At 39.6% G+C, this 21,739-nt stretch overlaps 1 protein-coding gene across 2 annotated transcripts in view; it reads left to right on the top strand.

Moving 5' to 3' along the window:
- The first annotated feature begins 650 nt into the window (after positions 1-650).
- Positions 651-21,739, top strand: part of PLPP1 (phospholipid phosphatase 1) — a 101,029-nt gene continuing 79,940 nt past the window's right edge. Inside the window, exon 1 of one of the 2 annotated variants that reach the window (XM_047729479.1) lies at positions 651-1,009. In XM_047729479.1, the coding sequence (XP_047585435.1) occupies positions 952-1,009 (58 nt within the window). In that variant the 5' untranslated portion in view covers positions 651-951. The remainder of the gene's footprint in view (positions 1,010-21,739) is intronic. The other variant, XM_047729480.1, reaches the window with a different exon arrangement.

Genomic DNA, 21,739 nt, shown 5'->3' with positions numbered 1-21,739 from the left:
GGTGGCGGATCAGTTATTTGATCACGTATCAAAGGCATCAGACATCAAGGAGCCCGATGACTTAGCAGGATTCATACTAATACTGGGTTCAGCCAGACCACACTTGAGGGCCTACGTCGAAGCCTAAGCAAGCAAAAGGCTCACAGGAGCCTAAATAACGCTCGGACAAGTCTCTGTCACTGCCTGCCTCAGACCTCTTTATTAGCCAATCTGTACGGATAAGGATGGCTGGAAGGGGGCCGGATCGTGGGCCCGGAGCCTAGCTCTCCTTCCCGGTAGCAATAATCCCCGGCCAGAACTCCCGAGACATCTTCCGGCGACCACCGCAGGAACGCCGGTCAGAGCGACGCCCCTCGCCTCACACCCGGGGCGCCCCCAACGTCAGCCAGACCGCAGTGCGTCCCAATTTAGGGGCGGGGTCCGCAGGTCGGGCGGGGCGGGGCCGGCGGCGCTGATTGGCCAAAGCTCTCGGGCTTGGGGTTCCCGGCCCCGCCCCACCGCCCCATTACTGGCCGTTTAGAGTTTGCTGTGCTCCCCTCAGCCAGCGAGGCCGCAGGCTGGCCAGTCCCGCGCTGCCCCGCGGGAGGGGCCGAGCCCACGTTCCTCCTCCCTACCGGTCCCATCCTTAAAGCACGAGTTCCGACGCCCCGCCCGTTGGAGCGGGCTTCGGGATCGCGACAGCTAACCGCCCGAGCAGGCCAGGGCCTACGGAGGAAGGCCCGAGACCACGGAGCAACCGCGGCTGGCACGCGAACGTCTCGGGGCGTGGGAGCTGCGAGGGCAGGGGTCCCGGGCGCCATTGTTGGCCGCCAGAGAGCCGGCCGGACCTCGTCTGCCCTCAGAGGCGCTTCTCCCGCCGAGAGGTGGCACAGCTAGGGGCCGTCGCCACCCCGTGGCCCAGTGTCGTGAATCGTGTGCCTCATCTACCGCCCGCGTTGGGCCGCCGGGACCATGTTTGACAAGACGCGGCTGCCGTACGTGGCCCTTGATGTGCTCTGCGTGTTGCTGGGTACGTAGGCGCCGCCGGCCCGAGGGGCGTGTGCCCCGGTGGGTACGGGCGTGTGTCTTCTGGGAGGGGACTCGCGGAGAGCTGCGGACGGGCGTGGGGGCGGTGTGTGTGCGCCAGACGCGCGCGCCTTTGCTAGGGGATACTCCGGGGGCCGCTTCCGCAGCCCCGGGATCCCGCTTTGCAGCCTGCACCCAGGCCCCCGTGTGACCCCCTCTGTCTGTCTGTCTCCTGCGGGTGTGCTGAGCTCAGCTCTGCTTGGACGCTGTTCACGCCTCTGCGCTCAGTCCCTTGCTCCTGTCCTCTGTTTCCAGTTCCACTCCCAACAAGAGCGGGGTGGGCTCCTCCCCTCCACGCCGTAGGGAAACCCGGTCACCGGCTTGTCAGGTTCAGGAGCGACACGGAGGTTTGATTCACTGGGGATTCTCAGTAACAGGCGCCAGTGCCTGGTTTATCTTACTTGTGGGAAGCAGTTTAATTTTTCATCTTTAAAAGGCTAGAACGTTCCTAATTAGAAGGTGTTGCCCGGTTGTAAATTGTCACGTTGCCAGTGGGCGTGAGGATGCCAGGTTTCTGCCTATAGGTCCGAAGAAGCTTGCCTTTTTGGGTGTGTGTGTTTGGGTGTGTGTGTGTGTGTGCGCGCGCGCGCGTGCTCCAGACCTCTTTCCTTCTCTGTACAGACCTTGCCATGGTGTAGCTTTCCATCTCCAGTGACAGCCCACAAGGAGCACTAGACATTCTTTGGCTGCAGCAGATTTGGCGTTGTCTTCCTCATGGAAGAGTTCATTTCTGGGGCTGCTGGTTGCCAGGTGCTTCTTTCTTTTGACAAGAAAGAATTGAAGTCATCTGGATGAGGGATAGGCTTTGGAAGGAAACTTTCATCTTTTTAATATGTATTTTGTAAAGCAGTATGTTGCGAACTATTTAGATGTTCTTAAAAAAAAAAAAAAGAAACAAGATCTGATTGAGGTTTGGGTGGCCCTAATCAAGTATGGAAGTAATGGTTCTGGCAAGTTCCCTGGCTGGGGGAATCTGTGACTTGAGAATCCTAGGTGCAGGTGTGCATAATAGCCTTTCACGGATAAGAAATTCCCTGGGTTTGAATCCCGAATTCCACTTTCCTGCCTCAAACCTTACACTTAGGCGCTTGCAGTCTTGGTCAATTCTTAGAAATTCTTCTCTTTGAGGTAAAATCCCTTTTTATTATCTACGAAATATCTTTATTGTTGACTAAGACACTTCCTGTAGAGCTCCACAGTGAATTTTTGGAGTTAAGTTTAGGAAAGCAAAACACGTTTAGGAACACTATAGAAACATGAGGAACTCTTTCAGTTGTCAAGACATATTAATAACTATTAAATGTATTGAAATTGATTTATTGACAATGAAAGGTTTATCTTTGGTAAAGGTGATAAATTTCATTTTCGTTTAGATTTGTCTTTTAATTCCAATGTAGTTTTTTAAAAAACAGTGTTATGTTAGTTTTAGGTGTGCAGTATAGTGACTCAACAATTCTGCATATGACTCCATGCTCATCAAAATAAGTGTACTCTTAATCCCCTTCACCTGCTTCACCCATTTTCTCACCCACCTCCCCTCGGATAAGATGTAAAATTTTAAAATGTACTTTAACCCATACTCACTGTCAGTAGGGCTTCGTTAAGCTTCATTTATATTTTAGAGAAGGGAGAGGAAAATGGTCAGAAGTAATTTTGATAATTCTAATATATTGGCTCGTACCCTGTCATTGCTGCATATTGTGTACTCAGAATTATGTATCAACTTCCTCTTCTCCTACCTTGTGAGAGTTATTCATTTATAAAACAAATGTCAGGTTTTTTTCTATGGGCCAAGCACTGTATTAGGACAAATGAGACATAATACCGCTTTAAGGTAGCTAAAGCTAATATTAATAATCACAAAGTCACAAGGTAGACCTGTGTATTGTTTGTATGTTTTAAAATTTGCTTATAATGGAAAAACATTAAAAACGGACTTATAAATTATAAGTTCTTCTTGTGTTTTCAACATGATGCAAATAGTACATAATTATACTACAGAGGTAAGAATAATTTTATAGCTACATTGACCTGACAGTTGCAGGATTTATGATGGTTCCCAAAAAGATACAATTGCGTTTTTTTATTTTAAATATCTTTGATGGTTTTGGAAAGACTTGCTTTGGGGACTTAAGGATTAAGTATGTTTTAGAAGAAGATATCTCCTCTGTTTGAAACGTGTTTTATCTGTTACTGTATTACTCAAGATTCTTTTAAAGTAATCCAGAAGATTTTCATCATGGGCCCAGAATTCCCTTTTCCTAAACAGAGAATGAAGTACTCACTTCTTTTTATTTTCATATATAAGATGACAGTAGATTTAACAGTATCAGTCCTCCATTACAAACAGCGATGAAAGAGAGCAGTGGGGGAGGAGATAAAGAACTTTTTCATGCTGAGTTTTGGAAGGTAGTACATTTTTAAAAAAGATTTTCATTTATTAGAGAAAGAGAGAGTGTGCGCTCAAGAGAGAGCACAAGCAGGGGGAGCAACAGGGAGAGGGAGAAGGAGAAGCAGTATCCCCACTGAGCAGGGAGTCTGATCCTGGGACTCTGGGGTCATGACCTGAGCCGAAAGCAGATACTTAACTGACTGAGCTACCCAGGTGCCTCTGGAAGGCAATACATTTTTTTTTTTAAATTTTTTATTTTTTCAGCATAACAGTATTCATTATTTTTGCACCACACCCAGTGCTCCATGCAATCCATGCCCTCTACAATACCCACCACCTGGTGCCCCCAACCTCCCACCCCCCACCCCTTCAAAATTCTCAGATCGTTTTTCAGAGTCCATGGAAGGCAATACATTTTGATAGCAAATTCACCTTTTTATTGGAGTGTAAGGGTTATTTTAAATTTGGTTTTTATTCACTTTACTGACAGCAGGAGATTGACACCCTAAAATTAGGGGTTATCAACTTGGCATTAACTTTATTCATTTTCTGTGAGAATATACCGGTAAGAGTTAACTATACCAACAAAAAGATGATTAAACACTTCTTAAGTACAGGGTTATGTGAAAGTGATTCATAATTACAATGTGAATATGTTCCAGGTTCTGTTAATGACCACTCCAACATCATACAGTGTATCCATTTTAATATGATGATGTTACATGATTTTGCTACGTGACTACTTTATAATTTTAGTCTGTTATAATCTGTTGAAGTGATCATTAAACATGTGTTTTCTTGGTGTGTGTGTATGTACATTTGTGCCCCTCCATCATCTTTATCACTATAAAACATGAATTCTCTATCTGATATACCCAGGTGATTAGTTCCTTCAGTGGATGTGGTAAGTTCTTAGAAAAAGAGTCAGGATTTTGAGAGATGGTATGTATTTGAAATGGAGCATAGTCTTGCCATCTTTCTCTGGCTTTTTTGATGATGAGTTCTATTATTGTAGATAAGGCTGGCTATAAGCATCTGAGCATACGAGAAAAGCTGCTCTATAGGGAATTGATAGTGGGCTGGTGTGAAAGGAACAGTGTTTTTGCCTGGTGTTTTAAATGGTGTCCTGAATAAAACTTACTAGTGTTTAATTACTGAGAGTCATTCCAGATTTTATCCACCATGGCATAAGGCTGCCAGTGAGTGGACACTGAGTCCACTGATTGATTCAGTGCACACTGATTGAAGGCTGATTCTGCCAGGTCCATGTTAGGTGCTAGGGATACAAAGATGAGTAAGACAGTTCCTTGCTCTAAGGGAGATCAGGGTCTAATGAAGAACAAACCAACAGGTTACAGTATATCATGGTAAGCATAATAATGGAGGTATGAAATAAGTACCCTTTGAGTTCAGAGAAGGGAGTTATCATAGACCTGATCCATTATAAACAAATGGTTTGTTTATCCTTAGTGATGAAGAAATGACAAAAGTTTCCTGGAATCCTCTTTTTTTTATTTCCCCAACCTGATGCAAGGCAGTAGTGACCCAAGTAAGTAACCTATGTTGATGACTTTTTTGTCTTGAATGGTGTCTTGAAGATTTAGGTGTAACTGGCATCCCATGGTGTCTTGAGGTTTTAGGTGTAACTGGCAAAAACTTTTCATGTACTTGTGTTTTGCTATGTGGCAGTCATTTAGAATACCTTTTTGGGCTCCATATTCTTCTTTGCCCCTCCAGCTCTGTTCACCTTGCTCTGTGCTCTGGGAAGCAGGCAAATTATATGGGCTCTATCAACTAACCTCTTATTTTATGGTTTCTGTTTGGTTTTGGCTGATGGTACATCAGTAGAGGCGTGGAATAGCCAGTTCTCTCCTGCTGGATTTGTGTTGCTAGAGCTGTTGTGTGGTTTTGTGAATAGGTCTCAGCTTTTCTTCAATGGCCCTTTCTGCCAGCCAGCTCCAGTTACAGATCTTTTTGGGTTCTGGTAACCCCGTAATTGCCCCTTAGGCCTAATGATGATAATGGCCTCCTGATGTTGGTAGCTTGGGAGTATTCCACCATCCCTTGCTACTTTACCTAAATCCTGCCTATACTTATAAAGATGATTCATTAAATTCTGTTGAATACCTTCTTTTGACTGTGTTTGTGGTTTGTTGGTTGGTTGATTTTTGGTTGGGACCCTACTAATGACATTCATACATGTCCAAAACAGATTTGAGGTAGCTTCCCTTTCTGCACTTAACACCTTTTACAGCTGCTCTTTATAGCAGGTGCAAACAGAAGCTCATGGTCTCCAGGGTCATAGTTTCCTTAACAAGCTCCAAATGTGGTACAACTATTATGCTAAATCAGAATCAGTAGATTAAGAATAAAATCTGGCAGCGAAGAGCTGGCAGCCAATAGTAGGTGTTTGTAGAATCCCTGTTACTTGTTCTTCCTCAGTATCTATCTCAAATACTGATACCATATGTTGTTGCCATGACACTGACATCATTCTGCCCCTTAAGTATTACCCCTGAGGAGTGGTCTCTTTCCTGTCTCTCAGTTTGGGCCTGTTTCTCAAGGAAAAAAGTATTTCCAAGTAAGTATTTAGTGAAAGATTCTCACTTGGTAAATAGTCTGCAGCATTTTGTGCCTTCCCTTTTTTCCTAATGTTTGTTTGTTCCTTCATTCATTATTGAGCATGTATTTATTTAGTATCTGCTGGTGCTTGGCATTGTGTTGGATGCTGAAGATAAAAATAAGTAAATCAATACATAAATTGGACATAATGCTTATCCTGGTTGCTAGCCATTTCAATCGCCATTAACTTTTATTGAGCAAACTTCTTTTCCTTCTGTTGAAAGTTTACTGGGTTTGTTTCTCTTTTTTATAAAAACTTTCTCTTTCGTCCAAGCCACAGTGAAAAGGAAATCATCTCAGAAAATGAACAAAGCGGGTGCCTGGGTGGCTCAGTCATTAGGTGTCTGCCTTCGGCTCCGACCATGGTCCCACGGTCCTGGGATCGAGTCCCACATTAGGCTCCCTGCTTGGCGGGAGGCCTGCTTCTCCCTCTCCTAATCCCTCTGCTTGTGTTCCTTCTCTTGCTGTGTCTCTCTTTGTCAAATAAATAAATAAAATCCTTGGAAAAAAAAATGAACAAAGATTTGTTAAGCTGGCATATTCTTGAGTTAGACTGGAGTCCTGTTGCAGGCCTTTTCTACATTTAAGTGAATAAAAGCAGAGGCCTGGAAGAAAATGCTACCATTTGGCTCCAGTTGGCTTTGTACACTTGAGTTTTAACTTAAACTTACCTTGCTTGTGGAAATGTTCAGAGAATGTTCTTCTCTATAGAGTTTATGAAATGCATATTCTTCCTTATATTCACTTTGAATTACATCCTTTTGGAAACTTCTGGGCATGCTGTGGATCTTGATTAATCTTTTTCTTGTTTAGTCATTTTTTGGGAGCTCTACCAAAGTTTCCTATCTGCTCAGCTTGGGGAATTATTCTGATTCTTGTGGATAAAAAATTGAAGTTTACATTGCTATTGTTTACCCTACTAAAACAAGTTGGAAGAAAGTCACTAACTTCTCAGATTTTAAGTAAGCTGATTAAAATGTAGCTTCCATTTTATGGAAAGGAATTTGGAATGTTAATTGTCCACTTCCTCCTAATTTAGGTAACTTAATTCAGTATTTGGGATAGAAATTACAATCTGTTTAGTAAGCTAATTATGGATTATATAGACACTGTTTTATTTCTCTTATTCTCTTTTTAAGAAAGCACTCACCATTCAGATAGTATGGACAGTGGTTACAAGTAGCTTTCTTCTTCCATCCTTCTTATTTATTTACCTTATTTTTCATTTTTACTATTTTTTTTCCTTTCTCTTCCTCCTGCTTTCCTTCTCTGCAACCTTCTTACTGTCTAGGTTTTTTTTTTTTTAAGATTTATTTATTTACTTGACAGGAAGAGATCACAAGCAGGCAGAGAGGGGTGGGGGAAGCAGGCTCCCTGCTGAGCAGAGAGTCCCATGCTGGGCTCTATCCCAGGACCCTGGGATCACAACATGAGCTGAAGGCAGAGGTTTTAACCCACTGAGCCACCCAGGTGCCCCTTTACTGTCTAGGTTTAAAATTGAGATGGCTTAAACAGAGTTGTTGCTTTTTTTTTTTTTTTTTTTTTTTCTGAAACTAGTCTTACATTGGGAATGACTTGTTCTTTATAAACTGTAAGTTTCTCTTTTTCTTTAAAATAATAGGGAGGTAACATAGTTTAGTAATGGACTCTTTTTTTTTTTTAAGATTTTATTTATTTATTTGACAGAGATCACAAGTAGGCACAGAGGCAGGTGGAGAGAGAGGAGGAAGGAGGCTCCCTGTTGAGCAGAGAGCCCAGTGCAGGGCTCCATCCCAGGACCCCAAGATCATGACCTGAGCCAAAGGCAGAGGTTTTTAACCCACTGAGCCACCCAAGCCCCCGTGAGACTCTTCATATGCATTGCTTAGGTTCACATTTCATTTCTTCTCTTTACTAGTTTCGTGACCTTGGGCAATTTTCTTCTTTGTGCCTCTTCCTAATAAAAGCACCTACTTTATATGGTTCTGAGGCTAAAGTAAGTCAATTTGTAAAAAGCTTAGAGCAGTGCCTTGTACTTCGTGCAGGATATGTTTGTCAAATAAGATTAATCCTCTCTGGGTGGGAGGTTGGGGGCACCAGGTGGTGGGTATTGTAGAGGGCACGGATTGCATGGAGCACTGGGTGTGGTGCAAAAATAATGAATACTGTTATGCTGAAAAAAAATAAAAAAATTTAAAAAAAAAATAAAAAATAAAAATTAAAAAAAAAAAGATTAATCCTCTCTAATCCTACCAACTATAACATAATTTTAATAGAAATAACATCAACTAGTTTTGTGTTAGAGACAAAAAACAGTCACAAACTTCGAAACATTTCCCATGAATACTCATGGAATGTCTTTGAAGCTTATAGAGCAACTTGAAATAATAATGTTATCAGTCATGTGTAAAAACCACATATACAATCTCCAAGTAGTGGTAATCCCAACAATGGTGGAAACTGATCTGTGTAGGTTGTGTTAGAGAATAATTAAACAAATAGAAAAACTTTATATGTTCATAAATCCTGAATTTCAGCTTAATCAAGAAAATGGAGTTAGCTGTATTCTGTGTCACCTTCACTGTTCTTATTGCCCAGGCCATGGGAATGGTCACTCCTCATATAAAAGTAAACTTCATTTAAAAAAAAAATTGACCTTAATTGTACATCCTCATTTGTGTAAATACTGTTATTTGAATTCTTAGCAATTAACTGGACAGCAAAGAAAAAAAAACTGTTGTGTAATACTTCTCCATACCCTCCACTCCCTCTTACTAACTTCCCCATATCCTCTTTTCCCTCTTACTCTTGCTTTTTTCAACCAGATAGTTATTTCAATGTATCTTAATCTGAAATTGTTTTTTTGATGTGTGTGTGTGTGTGTGTGTGTGAGAGAGAGAGTGAGAGAGAGAGAGAGAGAGAGAATACTAGGTTTTTTTTTTTTTAAAGATTTTATTTTTATTTATTTGACAGAGAGAGATCACAAGCAGGCAGAGAGGCAGGCAAAGAGAGAGGAGGAAGCAGGCTCCCTGCTGAGCAGAGAGCCCGATGCGGGACTCGATCCCAGGACCCTGAGATCATGACCTGAGCCGAAGGCAGCGGCTTAATCCACTGAGCCACCCAGGCGCCCCAATAATGCTAGGTTTTTAAAAATATTAGACTTCACATTATCTTTATTAAGTGAGCACCCATTATGTGTTTAATACAATGTTAGGAGCTATAAATGCCATTGTGAAGAAGGTAATGTCTTCAATCCTTAAGAAAATTATAGATGTTTGTAAATGCCACAAAAGAATTAAAATAAGGTTAGAAGAAGAGAGTGAGATGGTGGAGGGTGGCAATCTCAAGGAAGTCTTCTCTGACGAGGGGATATCTGAATTGGCCATGGAGGAACTGGAAGAAGTTGATTTTAGGTTTAGGGAAGAGCAGGTGTTGAGGGCCAAACAGCAAAGAGCATTTGCCACAGGGATTGTAACATTTGTAACAATGTGACTGGTATATAGTATGCATCCATGGTATTCATAATAGTGAATTTTGTAACTTATTTCTAACTGTCAAAGTGGATAATAATAACTGACAGTTATTTAGTGCTTACTAGGCCCTGTGTGGCCTGTAAAGTCTCTTAACAACTTGATCAGGGACACTAGCTTGGTCATCCCCATTCTGTAGATGATAAAACTGAGGTATAGAATAATTGGGAAACTCTCCCAAGGGAACCCAGCTAAGAGGTGGTACAGTCAGGACTTGGGAAATGTATTTTTAAGGATTATACATTTTGAATGTGGATTCACTGGTCCAGATTTAGGAAAGGTGCTAATAAGTGGAGAGGTTGAGGAAGGAGAGATTAGGGGATTAGTTGATTCTAAAAACAATCATTATTTTTAGGTGGCCTAATTGTTTTATGGCCATCTGAATTCAGTATGATGTGACTTCAGAGTCTATTTTGACTTATGATATTTTGAACATGTGCCTGCTGTCCAAAGGGGCAATTTAATTTTTCATAACTCCAACTCCTGATTGCCAGGAGAGTATCTCATACTGGAAGATGTAACTAATTTGCCCTGTTTGGTAACATACCCACAGATTTTTTTTTTTTTTTTTTTTTTTTTTTCCAGATAGCTTTGTCATGGGCATTTCTATACAGGAAAGGAAGACCTTTGTCCTTCACTGTACTTCATGTAAGTCATGTGTTAGAGAGTTCAGAGTCACCTTTCTAGTTCATTCCAGCAGATATAGTTAGAATCTCATGATTTAGTTCTCAGTGGTCATTGCTTGGAAATGTTTCCTGAGTCTTTTTCAGGGTGGGGTGCCTAGGAAAATGACATATAGGAAATATGTACCGGATGAGCTCTTGAGTTAATTGGCAGCTTGTTAAGCCAGGTTCTGCCTTGCCTTTTGGTACATTTACATCAGCACTAAGAGAGATGGGTTGGCTGCTTAGGTGCTCTAGGGGTAAGTGATAAAAAGTGAAGAAAACCATTATTCACTGAATGCCTAAATGAGCCTTTGGTAAATGTCTTACATAAACTTATGCAGTCTTTACAAAATTCTGAGGTTTTAGCTTCATTTTATGTCATAGCACTGGCATAAAAAATAGGTAGAAAAATAAAACAAAAGCCATGGATCTCAAATAGCTCTTGCTTACTGTGAAAGACAGACTCGTAAGAAATAGTGGCAATACTGTCTGGTAAGTTGAGTGCTGGATAGGTCCTTGCTTTGAAGTTTACTAAGAGCGAGTGAGACAGGGTCTCACTGGAGAGGTATACAGATCCTTGAAAATAGAGATCGGTAGGTATTTTAATGAAGTCTATCTATATCTCAAAATGATTTCTCCTGAGATGTTTGCTTTTACCCTCTGGCAGAGATAATGTATACCTTTGGGTACATTACTTTTGGCTAGTGCTAAATTCTGTAAATAATTTCTGTAGACAGTTGAGGCCCCATCTGTATTAACTGGGTGAAGACACAGGAGGTGGGTGCTTAGAAAGTGTGTGGCACATGGTAGGTATTCCAGTATTTGCCACATGAATGTATAGGCAATGTATTTGAGTCAGCCACTCTTCTGGGGTTTGAATTTTAGCTCTGTTACTAACTCTATGATATTGGGCAGGTCGCTTCAACTCTTGGATGAGTTTTGTCATCTAATGAGGAAAAAGATGCTAACAGTGCATTCCTCCTATTGCTGTGAAATTAGATGAGATAATGTATGAGACAATGCATAGTGAAGTGTTTAGCATAGTTCTGGCCTGTGCTGTTGTTATCATTATTAAATTAATAAACCAATTTGGTACCACTGACCGGTCTGTTACTCAAATTTGATGTGACATGGTATTGACTTTTCTTTTGGAACCTTATTTAGTGTAGTTCTAGTTTCAGCCTAAAGAGCATTGAGAACGGGAATCTGGTTCATATTGCATTTTTTTAGTGCCCAGATCATTTTGGGAAATGTTTCAATTATTTCTAACCTATTTCTTTCTGCTATCAGATACCTCAGTAAGATCTTCTAGTTTTACTTTTAGGTGAACAGTATTCCTATAGCTCATAGGCAAGGTACCCAAATGAATGTTTGTGCTTGGAGAGAGATTAGTAAAATAGAAATAGGTGTGTGAGCTAGTAAATGGCATGGTTTGGATAGTGGTAACTTCTCTTAGTTCTCAGTTCCTAAAATGTGAAGGTTTTTTATGTCTTAAATATAAACTGGTTAAAAGCTAACTTGTAGTTCAGGTTGAAGGAGCTAAACATAAGCTGTTCTCATTGTAACTTCTTTTTATCAGTAAGAATTTATCCTTTCTTCTTTCCATAGAGTTTAAGAAGCAGATGTATGTAGTGGTCACACCCATCTGCAGTGTTCTGGGATAGCCCAATTTTAGCTGATAACCTTCTACATAAAGGCAGTTTACTAAGTGTAAGACTAAATGTAATTTAAAAATCATACTTTTATAATATTAACTCTAAACTTATTATTAAAAAAAATTTTTAAGCGATATCCCAATTTGATTGGAAAATGTACCTAACATAGTTATGCAGTGTAACAGAAGCAAGTGACATTTATTTTTATTTTTTTCAAATGGCATGGATAAGAGAAAGGAATTTTCAATGGGCACTTTTCCAAATATGTATTGTTTCTGACCTACTGCTCGAGTTGACAAAAAGGTTTTCTTAAACTTTGATGTTATCAAAACTTGTTAGGCAGGTTATGGGTAATATTCAACTTTATAGCTAGTGTTGGATATCTACATTAATATTAACTTTATGTACCACAATATGAGTGAGATTCTAAGTGCTGCCATTGAAGATAACCTAATTATGAACCAAATGTAGTAACAAGTAAATTACCTTTATGGAGATGTTTTTATATGGACTTTCCCCTTTGCTTAGGATATGATGTCATGGATGTTTTCCAGTAGTGCAATTTCTTTATGTAACTATTTAAATAGTTCAGAGTATGATCTAATAATTAAAGCCGTTGGCTTAGAAATCAAATTCTGGTCTTGCTTCTGCTACTCTCAGTGATCACATGGGCAGGATCTCATGGGCTGCTTCATTTATTCATGTGTACTTTATAATGAGAATAATAGCTGCCTGTATATATCTCAGGATTGTAGTGGTAAGCAAACCTTGCTTATTAAGAAGAGTCAGTTGCTACATAATATATTATAGCAGTTGACACCAGGGGACTTATAGTAGGAAGACAGAACACATAGTATTCAAGGGGGTGTTTTGAGCAACTGGAATAGACCTATAGGTGATCAATTATAAGTCTAATCTAGTCAAGAATGAGGTGAGTGTTCTCAACAGAAAGTAGGAAAAAGGTGGAAAGTGTTTAGGAAGTAGTGATGGGCCTTGATACAAAGTAATCAAAGTAATACAGGCCCCCTGCTTGAATTTTCTCTTTTGCCATACTTAGGTACACAGTTTTATCAGTGACTAAGTGGCTCATGAAATCTTGCAACTAGTTTATTATTCCTGTATCAGTCATACTGTGAGAAATTGGGACATGTGCTATCTTGAAAAGCCAATGTAAAATATAATTTGGTCAGACTGACTGAAATTTGAAGTGAAGGGAGATTTTGATTTTTTTTTTTTAATAAAAGATTAATGTTTGGGGGCACCTGGGTGGCTCAGTGGTTGAGCCTCTGCCTTCGGCTCCGGTCATGATCTCAGGGTCCTGGGATCAAATCCCACATTGGGCTTTCTGCTCAGTGGGGAGCCTGCTTTCTCCTCTCTCTGTCTCTCTGCCTACTTGTGATCTCTCTCTGTCAAATAAATAAATTCTTAAAAAAAAGATTAATGTTTGCCTACCATTTAATTAAAAAGGGAAAGAAACCACAGTTTTAACCAAGTCTGCTAAATATCAGGAGGTTATTGTATCAACAGCAGTTTGTCTTCAGTGAAGTCTGTCAGATTCTTTTGGCGAAGATCTGATGCACCAGGGGAATCTCTTCTAATCTTGTAATCTGCTTGTGCTATGTTCTGTTCCATTGGCCTGCTAGATAATAAACAGGTGAGAGATATTCTTTGAAGTAGAGTGATTGTATTATTGTGTTTCTGAGATTGTGTTTCTGTTTTCCTCAGTACAGACTAGTTCATTAGCCAATTAGTGATTAAAATGGTGAGACCTCAATGTTACTGTGTAGCTGTAGCTGTCCAACTGATTTATTACTATGTAGGCCATTGGGGTATAGATACCATTGAACAGTTAAGGATTTCATCTACTCTCTAGACATGGAAACTCAACACCCATTAAAAATATAGCAGAATTGGGGCGCCTGGGTGGCTCAGTGGGTTAAGCCATTGCCTTCGGCTCAGGTCATGATCTCAGAGTCCTGGGATCGAGCCCCGCATCAGGCTCTCTGCTCAGCAGGGAGCCTGCTTCCTCCTCTCTGCCTGCCTCTCTGCCTGCTTGTGATCTATCTGTCAAAAAAAAAAAAAAAAAAAAAAAAAAATCTTAAAAAAAAAAATATAGCAGAATTAAAATTCCATGGCCAAAGTTGTAAGAAAGTCTTGACAAAATTGAGTCCCATTTGAGAGCATATTTTTTGCTTGCTAATAACTTAAAAACATACATTTAAAGGCACTGAGCTATTCAGTACTCATTACTGAAATTTGAAACTCAAGTGAGCCTCTAGAGCCTAAAGGCACTGATGTGGGCTTTTTTTACTTTATTAAAAATTTTTTTTTAAATTTAATTTATGTTAGCGAACATATAGTAGTACATCATTAGTTTCAGATGTAGTGTTCAATGATTCATCAGTTGCATGTAACACCTGGTGCTCATCGGAAATAAATTACTTCTAATAAAAAGGGAGTCAAAAAGGAGAGTGGGGAAAAAGAAAAGGAAAATGAAGGAAGTGAATATTGCTGGATGATCTGTTTTTGCCTTCTAAGAGGAGTTCAGAAGAGGATGAAGTTTCTTTGATAGAAAGGATGAGAGAATTAATCATGAGGTTGTGCTTCCTAAAGGCCTGAGATTGCTTGCTGCCCAGTAAAGGGATTGTGGTGGAGATTCTGATTTTTCATTTGGAAAAATTTAAGGGTCACATTTATAGTGATTTTAAAAGTAAGGAATTTATCCTTTAGGTTGGTCAATTAATTCAAACTTTGTCTAAGATTTACTAGGGAAAAAAGTCAGATTACTGAAAAAATGCTGTGTTAGTTACCCATATGTCCTGTCTTTGGACTTTTCATGACTAAGAATGAGCTATTGGGGTGGGAGTCTCCTGCATGGCTCAGTCAGTAAGCGTGTGACTTGATCTCAGTTAGATCTTGATCTCAGGGTTGTAAGTTGAAGCCAGCCCCCTCTTTGGGCTCCACACTGGGCATGGAGCTTACTTAAAAAAAAACAAACAAAACTTTGTTGAGTATTTTGTTAAGTCAAAATTGTAGTAAAAGTTGATGAGTTTGACATTTTGAGCTGTCAGATATAACAAATAATGAAATCTTAGATTTCATACAGGGCTAGCCATAGGCATATTTCAGTGAGTTATCTAAATATAATTCAGGAGAAGGTGTTTATGTAATATGACATACAGACATATTAATATTTACAATAATAAAGGGTGTGAATCATATCTGTGTATTCATCTTATCTATGCAAAGTACTATTAGGCAAAATAAGAGGGAAACAGACTATTATTCCATTTTAAAGAGGTTAGAATGTTTTACTTTGTAGTTTCAACAGAACTTTAAAAAATTTGTTTTACCAAGATATGAAATAATTTCCATTTATTTTTACTAATGTATAAAAGTTTTTAGAGAATTCTTTTGTATTTATGGGATGCATAAAAAGTTAAGTGTGGACACTGGAAACCTACAGGTCTGAGTTTGAATTCCAGTTCTTTCACCTATAGTTACAATAAATCACCAACATTCACAGCTTCAGTTTCTTTATCTGAAAAGGACTGGGTCTTTATCGGTATATTCTCTTTGGCTTATGTGTGTTACAAGTAGGCATTTGTTTACTCCACAGGTATTTGTCTCACATGTTGTGTGCCACACTTTTTTTTTTTTTTAAATATATTATTTATTTGAGAGAGAGAGAGTGCGAGAGAGAGCATACTAGCAGTGAGAAGGGCAGAGGGACCAGGAGAAACAAACTCCCCTCTGAGCAGGGAGCCTGATTCTGACTTGGGGCTGGATCCCAGGACCCTGGGATCATGACCTGAGCCGAAGGTAGATGCTTAACTGACTGAGCCACCCAGGTGCCCCTGTGTGCCACACTCTTAAGCAGAGGAGATTCATGGAATCACACAAATAAATACAAAAATGAATCAGTTAAGTGCTATAAAGGAGAGAGATGGGTATTATGAGGGCTTATAAAAAGAGATTTGAGTAGGAGAATGTGAAATAGCTTTTTAAAATGATGAGTTTGGCTATAGGTTAGAATAATAGATGGATGAAGGCTGGAAAAGGATGGATTTAGGGAGAGGAACTGAGAGGCAGGGTGGTGGGGTCATGGGGAAAAGGGAGGGAAAAATGAAACAAAATGGGACTGGAGAGGGAGACAAACCATAAGAAACTCTTAATCTTAGGAAACAAACTGAGGGTTGCTGGAGGGGAGGAGGATGGGAGATATGGGGTGGCTGGGTGATAGACATTGGGAGGATATGTGCTATGGTGAGTGCTGTGAACTGTGTAAGACTGATGATTCACAGACCTGTACCCCTGAAACAAATAATACATCATATGTTAATAAATAAAAAAATTTTAAGAAGGCTGTTGAAATGGTCCAAGTGAGATCATGGTAGTGAGACTAAAGAGGTAATGGTGGCTATGGAGAAAGGCGGATGGATTTAAGAATTCTGGGAGGTAAAATGAAAAGATTTTGGTGACATATTGGATGTGGGAAGTTGGAGATAGTGAGGATAGCTCTGAAGATTCTGGCTTGTTTAATGGATTGATGTTGATTCCTGCCAGTACTGAGCTGGGGAGCACTAGGAGAGAACCTGATCTGAGATAGGAAGAGGGGTCTGGAAGAGATAATTTTTTAAAAAATTTTTGTTTATTTGAGAGAGAGGGAGAGACAAACATAGCAACAGAGAACAAGAGCGAGAAGAACGAGAGGAGAGGGAGAATGCAGGGCTTGATCCCAGGACTCTGGGATCATGACCTGAGCTGAAGACAGATGCTTAACTGATTGAGCCACCCAGGTGCCCCAGTTCTGGTTTATGTTTAAGGTGCCTTTGAGATTTTGAAGGGGAAGTGTCAAGTCCTTGTTTGCATAAATGGGTCTAGAGCTCAGAGGAATGGCCTGACTTTTGAGAGGGAGTCACTCATGTATTAATGGTAATTGAAGTTATGAGAATTGGTGAAATCCCAAATGGGAGTTACAAAGTGAGAAGGAGAGAAGGTTTAAGATGAAGTTTTGAGAAACACTAGACTTTCAGATTGTTGAAAAAAAAATGAAGAACATCAAGACTGAGAGGGAACACTAAAAGCTAGGAGAATGTTCCTGGAAAGCCAAGTGAAGAGAATGCCCCAAGGAAAGAGTGGTAACAATGTCTGCATTCTCTTGAAAGGTCCAGTAAGTTAAAATCTGAGAAGTGTCTATTGGATTTTGTTACAAAAAGGTCATTGATAATCTCATGTAAGAAAGCAATTTCCATATTGGAGTGCTCTGAAAAGTGGGTATTAGGTGAAAAAATGGAAATTGTGGGTATTGGTAATTACTTTAAAATGTTGGGGGGATGTCTGGTTGTCTCAGTTAAGCATCTGCCTTCAGCTCTGGTCATGATCCTGGGATCCAGCCCTGCCTCAGGCTTGCTCGGTGGGCAGCCTGCTTCTCCCTCTCCCTCTGCTCCCTTCCCGCTGCTTGTGCTCTCTTTCCCTCACTTTCTCTCTCTCTCTGACAAATACAAAAAAAATAAAAATCTTAAAAAAAAAATGTTGGACTGAGAAAGGAGAATATAGTAGAGAAGATTCCAAGCACAGGCCAGCAGAATCATTTCTGAGAATGTGAGCAGATCAGTTAGGGCTATCAGCTGACATACTAATGGCCTAAAATAATAGGTTGTCATGGTTACCTGTGACATGCCAGATGGGGCAAGAATAATCTTGTCAGGTATAGGAATAAATTTTATTTAAAAAAAACAAAACAAAACAAAACAACTCCCAAGTATATGTGTGTTTTTACACCCAATATGGTACATTGAACTTATGATCAAGAATCGCATTCGGTATCTACTGAGCCAGCCATGAACCCCTAGGAATACCATTTTTATATCAATAGTCCTGTATAGGAATAGTTGAACTCCTCTTGAAGAACCCTCTTTGCTGAGAACAATGGATTACTTCATACCTTTGTTTTCCAAATAACCGTTACCAAGTATGGTGGAGTTTGGGATGTGGAGCCTGGCAAACTTGGTTTCAGAAATCTGCTTTGCTATGTATTCTTCATTTGGGTCACACAGATGGTTATTTCATCCTGCTGAGCTTCGGTTTCTTCCCTTGTGTGATGGAGAGAATTTGGTCTGTGTAATAGATTTGTTAGGAATAAGTGAGAATCTTTATAAATAAAGCACCTGGTACTTAACAAGCACTTAACAAACTAATGCCTGCCTGTCTTTTTTCTTGCTTCCCAGGTAGCTGATGTTCATTGTGTAGTTTCATCATTTTATGTTTGCCTTGAAGTAATAATTGGTGGGAATCCTTGCTGCTTCAGCTTATCTTCTGTGTAAAACAACTTGAGTAGTACAAACATATATTTTTGGGAAAACGGATGTATGATTTGCTTCTGCAATAATCATAACCATTAAGAAAGGAATTTTACCAACTTTTTTGGCATGTGTGCCTTTAAAAAAATGTGTGTGTGTGTACGTTAAAAAAAAACTTACTAATTTTGATATGCCACTTTGGTGACTTCCTGCCAAAGTAAACATTTTCATGTTTTTCTTCTGAGACTCATCTTAGTATAATTTTATTTTAGTTTTGGACCCTGACCAGTTGGCGTAATTTCAGACTAGACATGATGGATCCACATAAATACTTCTAAGGTTTATATTATACATTTTTTATTGGGAGGGGTACATGAACTGTCAAATGCATTTGTGGTTTCAGGTCTGGATTTTATTTAGTAGGCTATTGAAAAATTTTGATTTGTAATTTTGACTCCTGAGTTATTTCTTACTCATATTTTGAGCACTGAGATAACTAATTTTGTACCAAAATGGTGGAATCAAATAATTCTGATTGCCTTTGTTACTAAAGCAATCTCCTGAAAGGTTTTTAAATCTGCCCCAACCACCAGTTGGCTGCCTCTTAAGAGGCAGTTATGCATACATTTTTCTAGAAGATGACTGTTCTAGAAATTTTAAAAAGGTATCAGTTTGCCAGCTTTATTCAAGAAACAGTATAATAGTAAACACACAGTTATTTTTTTTTTTAAAGATTTTGTTTATTTGACAGAGAGTGATCATAAGTAGGCAGAGAGGCAGGCAGAGAGAGAGAGAGGGAAGCAGACTCCCTACTGATCAGACAGCCCAACTTGAGGCTCCATCCCGGGACCTTGGGATCATGACCTGAGCTGAAGGCAGATGCTTAACCGACTGAGCCACCCAGGTGCCTCTCACGGTTGTTATTCTTTGGAATATAGGCCTTCCCACTGTGTGGGAGAAGTTATCTCTTACTTGACCAACTACAATAAGAGAGACTTTGTTGGTTAAGCAAAGCTTGTGGATGGGATTGCTGCGACTGGAAGACTCATTTTATATTCAGAGAAGTAGCTTAACTAGGTGTTCTCAACTGGATACATGACGCTTGGTTTTAAAAGCTTAAATAATACCTAGATAGAACCCTATAGGTCATAATTTCTTTAATGACTAAGTAAACTTTTCAAAGAGGAACCTCTTCAAAGAAGAATCTTCCTTTTGATTCACTATCCTAGGTTGTTTTCTGAAATTTGTTGGCCATTGACAAGCCTTTGAAGAAAGCTATCTAAAGTAATGTAGTTGATAATTTGATGAAATCTTCTTGTGTATGTGTTGATATATCTTCCAAGTTTGGTACTTTTTCACTAGAGGCAATAGGCAGAGGGAAAAAATAGGGAATAAGTACCAATTAAGCTCTCTTAATGTGCTTCATGTTATGTTAGGCACATTACTTGGCTCTTAGTTTACAACTGTTATGGAAGGTATATAAACAGTATTTTTTTGCATTCTCCATATGAGGAAATCCAGCTCAGATAGGTAAGTAATTTGCCCATACTCCCTTAAGTTTAGTAACTGGCAGAATGCCAGAATTAAACTCAAGTTAGGTGGGGAAGTCCCAACTCTATACAGGACCTTACCATGCCACATCAAAGGAAAGATGTCAGGACTAGCTAAATAGAAGCTAGAGTAACAAGTAGATGTTAGCTAGGTGGAAGGTGGGGTCATTGTGTAGAGTGTGGCAAGAGGTTTGGAACAGATATGGGAAATAGAGAAATGTGAAATGAGGCTTAAGTCAAGAGTAAAATTCACTCTTTTGACATACAGTTCTATGAACTTAGACAATTTATGCTTTAGAGTCATGTAACTACTATACAAGATACAGAACTGATCTGTTACCCCAAATAAATTCCCACATGCTGTTCTTTTGTAGTCACATCCTTCCGCATCCTATATCTCTGGCAACCACTGATTGGTTCTCTATCCTATAAAGTAATATAAATGAAATCAGGCAGTATGTAGCCTTTTGAGTCTGGCTTCTTCACTTAGCATAATGCATTTCTAATTAGGCAACCACTAATGATGTAAATGTTACTGTAGAATTTTGCTACAGTTTTTGACCTTGAACTCTCAAAATGCTTTTATCGTTGCAAATTCCAGTCTCACGTAAACAGATTTTTTTTTTTTTTTTTGGCTGAGAAATGATTATAGTTATAGCTTCAAATATCAAAGAAGACCAAAATAGATTGCTGATAAGTGCACAGAGGAGAAAGTAAAATAGAAGAAAATTAGCCGTCTCTCCCCACACCCTATTACATCAGCCATCTCCTTGCATAGAAATTTACATATTTAATTTACATCCCTTTACATAGAAATCTGCAAGGAAAGTGTGCTACTGACTGTGACCTTTGCCATCTTGAAAAAGAAAGGGAACAGCTGTTACCATGAGAGGGTGGAAGGAATATATGTTCCTGGCCAGTTGGCACTCTGTGTCTTTTGGGCAGGGAACAACAGGTGACCAACTTCTTCCTTTCTATTTTTGTTGGTGTATGAATAAATAGGCTGTGTGTGTGCGTGCGCGTGTAGCAATCTGAGTCCATATTAAAATAACCTGCCATTATAGTCCTGGATTTCTTTTTTCAAAAACATCTGTTTAAATATATACACAAATTTATTTTGTGTGTCTTGATGAACTAAGAAACTGCAAGGTTGAGTGTATTGTAGGTCATTATTGACAGAAAAGTACAAAAAGTAAAATCCTTCTTTGGTAAATGTCACTTACGAAACCTCCTTTTCTCCCCTTTGTCCCAACTTAAATACAAAACGAAAAAAACCCAGCAAGATACTTAAGTACTTTTTATAGTAAAACCATCAGTCACAGAGATGTGGTCAGTTCAAGCCGGTGACCAGAGTGCAGGTGTCTGTAAAAGCCCGAGGTTGCTCTGTTTCTTGAACTCTTGCCCCGGATATTTCATGTACCATCTCTGTGAATCACACCCAAACACAGTGCCACCGACCCCTCCTACCTGGTGCATGGCTCTTTCCACTCTTCCACCTCTTATCTTACACAAACTCATCCTTCTGCAGTACAGCTTTCTCCAAGCCCTTTCTTGCTCAAGAGCCAGTGTTGGTTTTTTATTTTTTATTGAGACCTATCCACGATATTTACCTGGGACAGAATATCCTCACAGTATAGTTTCACTTTTCCCTTTCATATTTCTGTTATTTCTTAGTGCCTTACTTGAGTTGGATCATTTTGTGTGTGTGTGTGTGTGTGTGTATGTTGTCTGGCAACAGATTGAACTCAGTGATCAATCTTTAATGCATTTCTAATTCCATTTCCCATTGCAGTTGTTGAGTGTGTTAGTCTCTTTATTCCATTACAGTTGTTTTGATGTTTTTCTGCTCTATGAAAACCTCCATTTATCCTTTGGTCTCTGATTTTTTTTTTAGTAAATGGTACTGTTTCCCACTTCATTTTTTTTTTTTTTAAAGATTTTTTATTTATTTATTTGACAGAGAGAGATCACAAGCAGGC

The sequence above is a fragment of the Lutra lutra genome, chromosome 5, assembly GCF_902655055.1.
Source record: "Lutra lutra chromosome 5, mLutLut1.2, whole genome shotgun sequence".
In the NCBI taxonomy this organism is placed as follows: Eukaryota; Metazoa; Chordata; class Mammalia; order Carnivora; family Mustelidae; genus Lutra; species Lutra lutra.
Note: the sequence above shows the minus strand (reverse complement) of the source record. Positions and strands in the feature narration are given on the sequence as shown.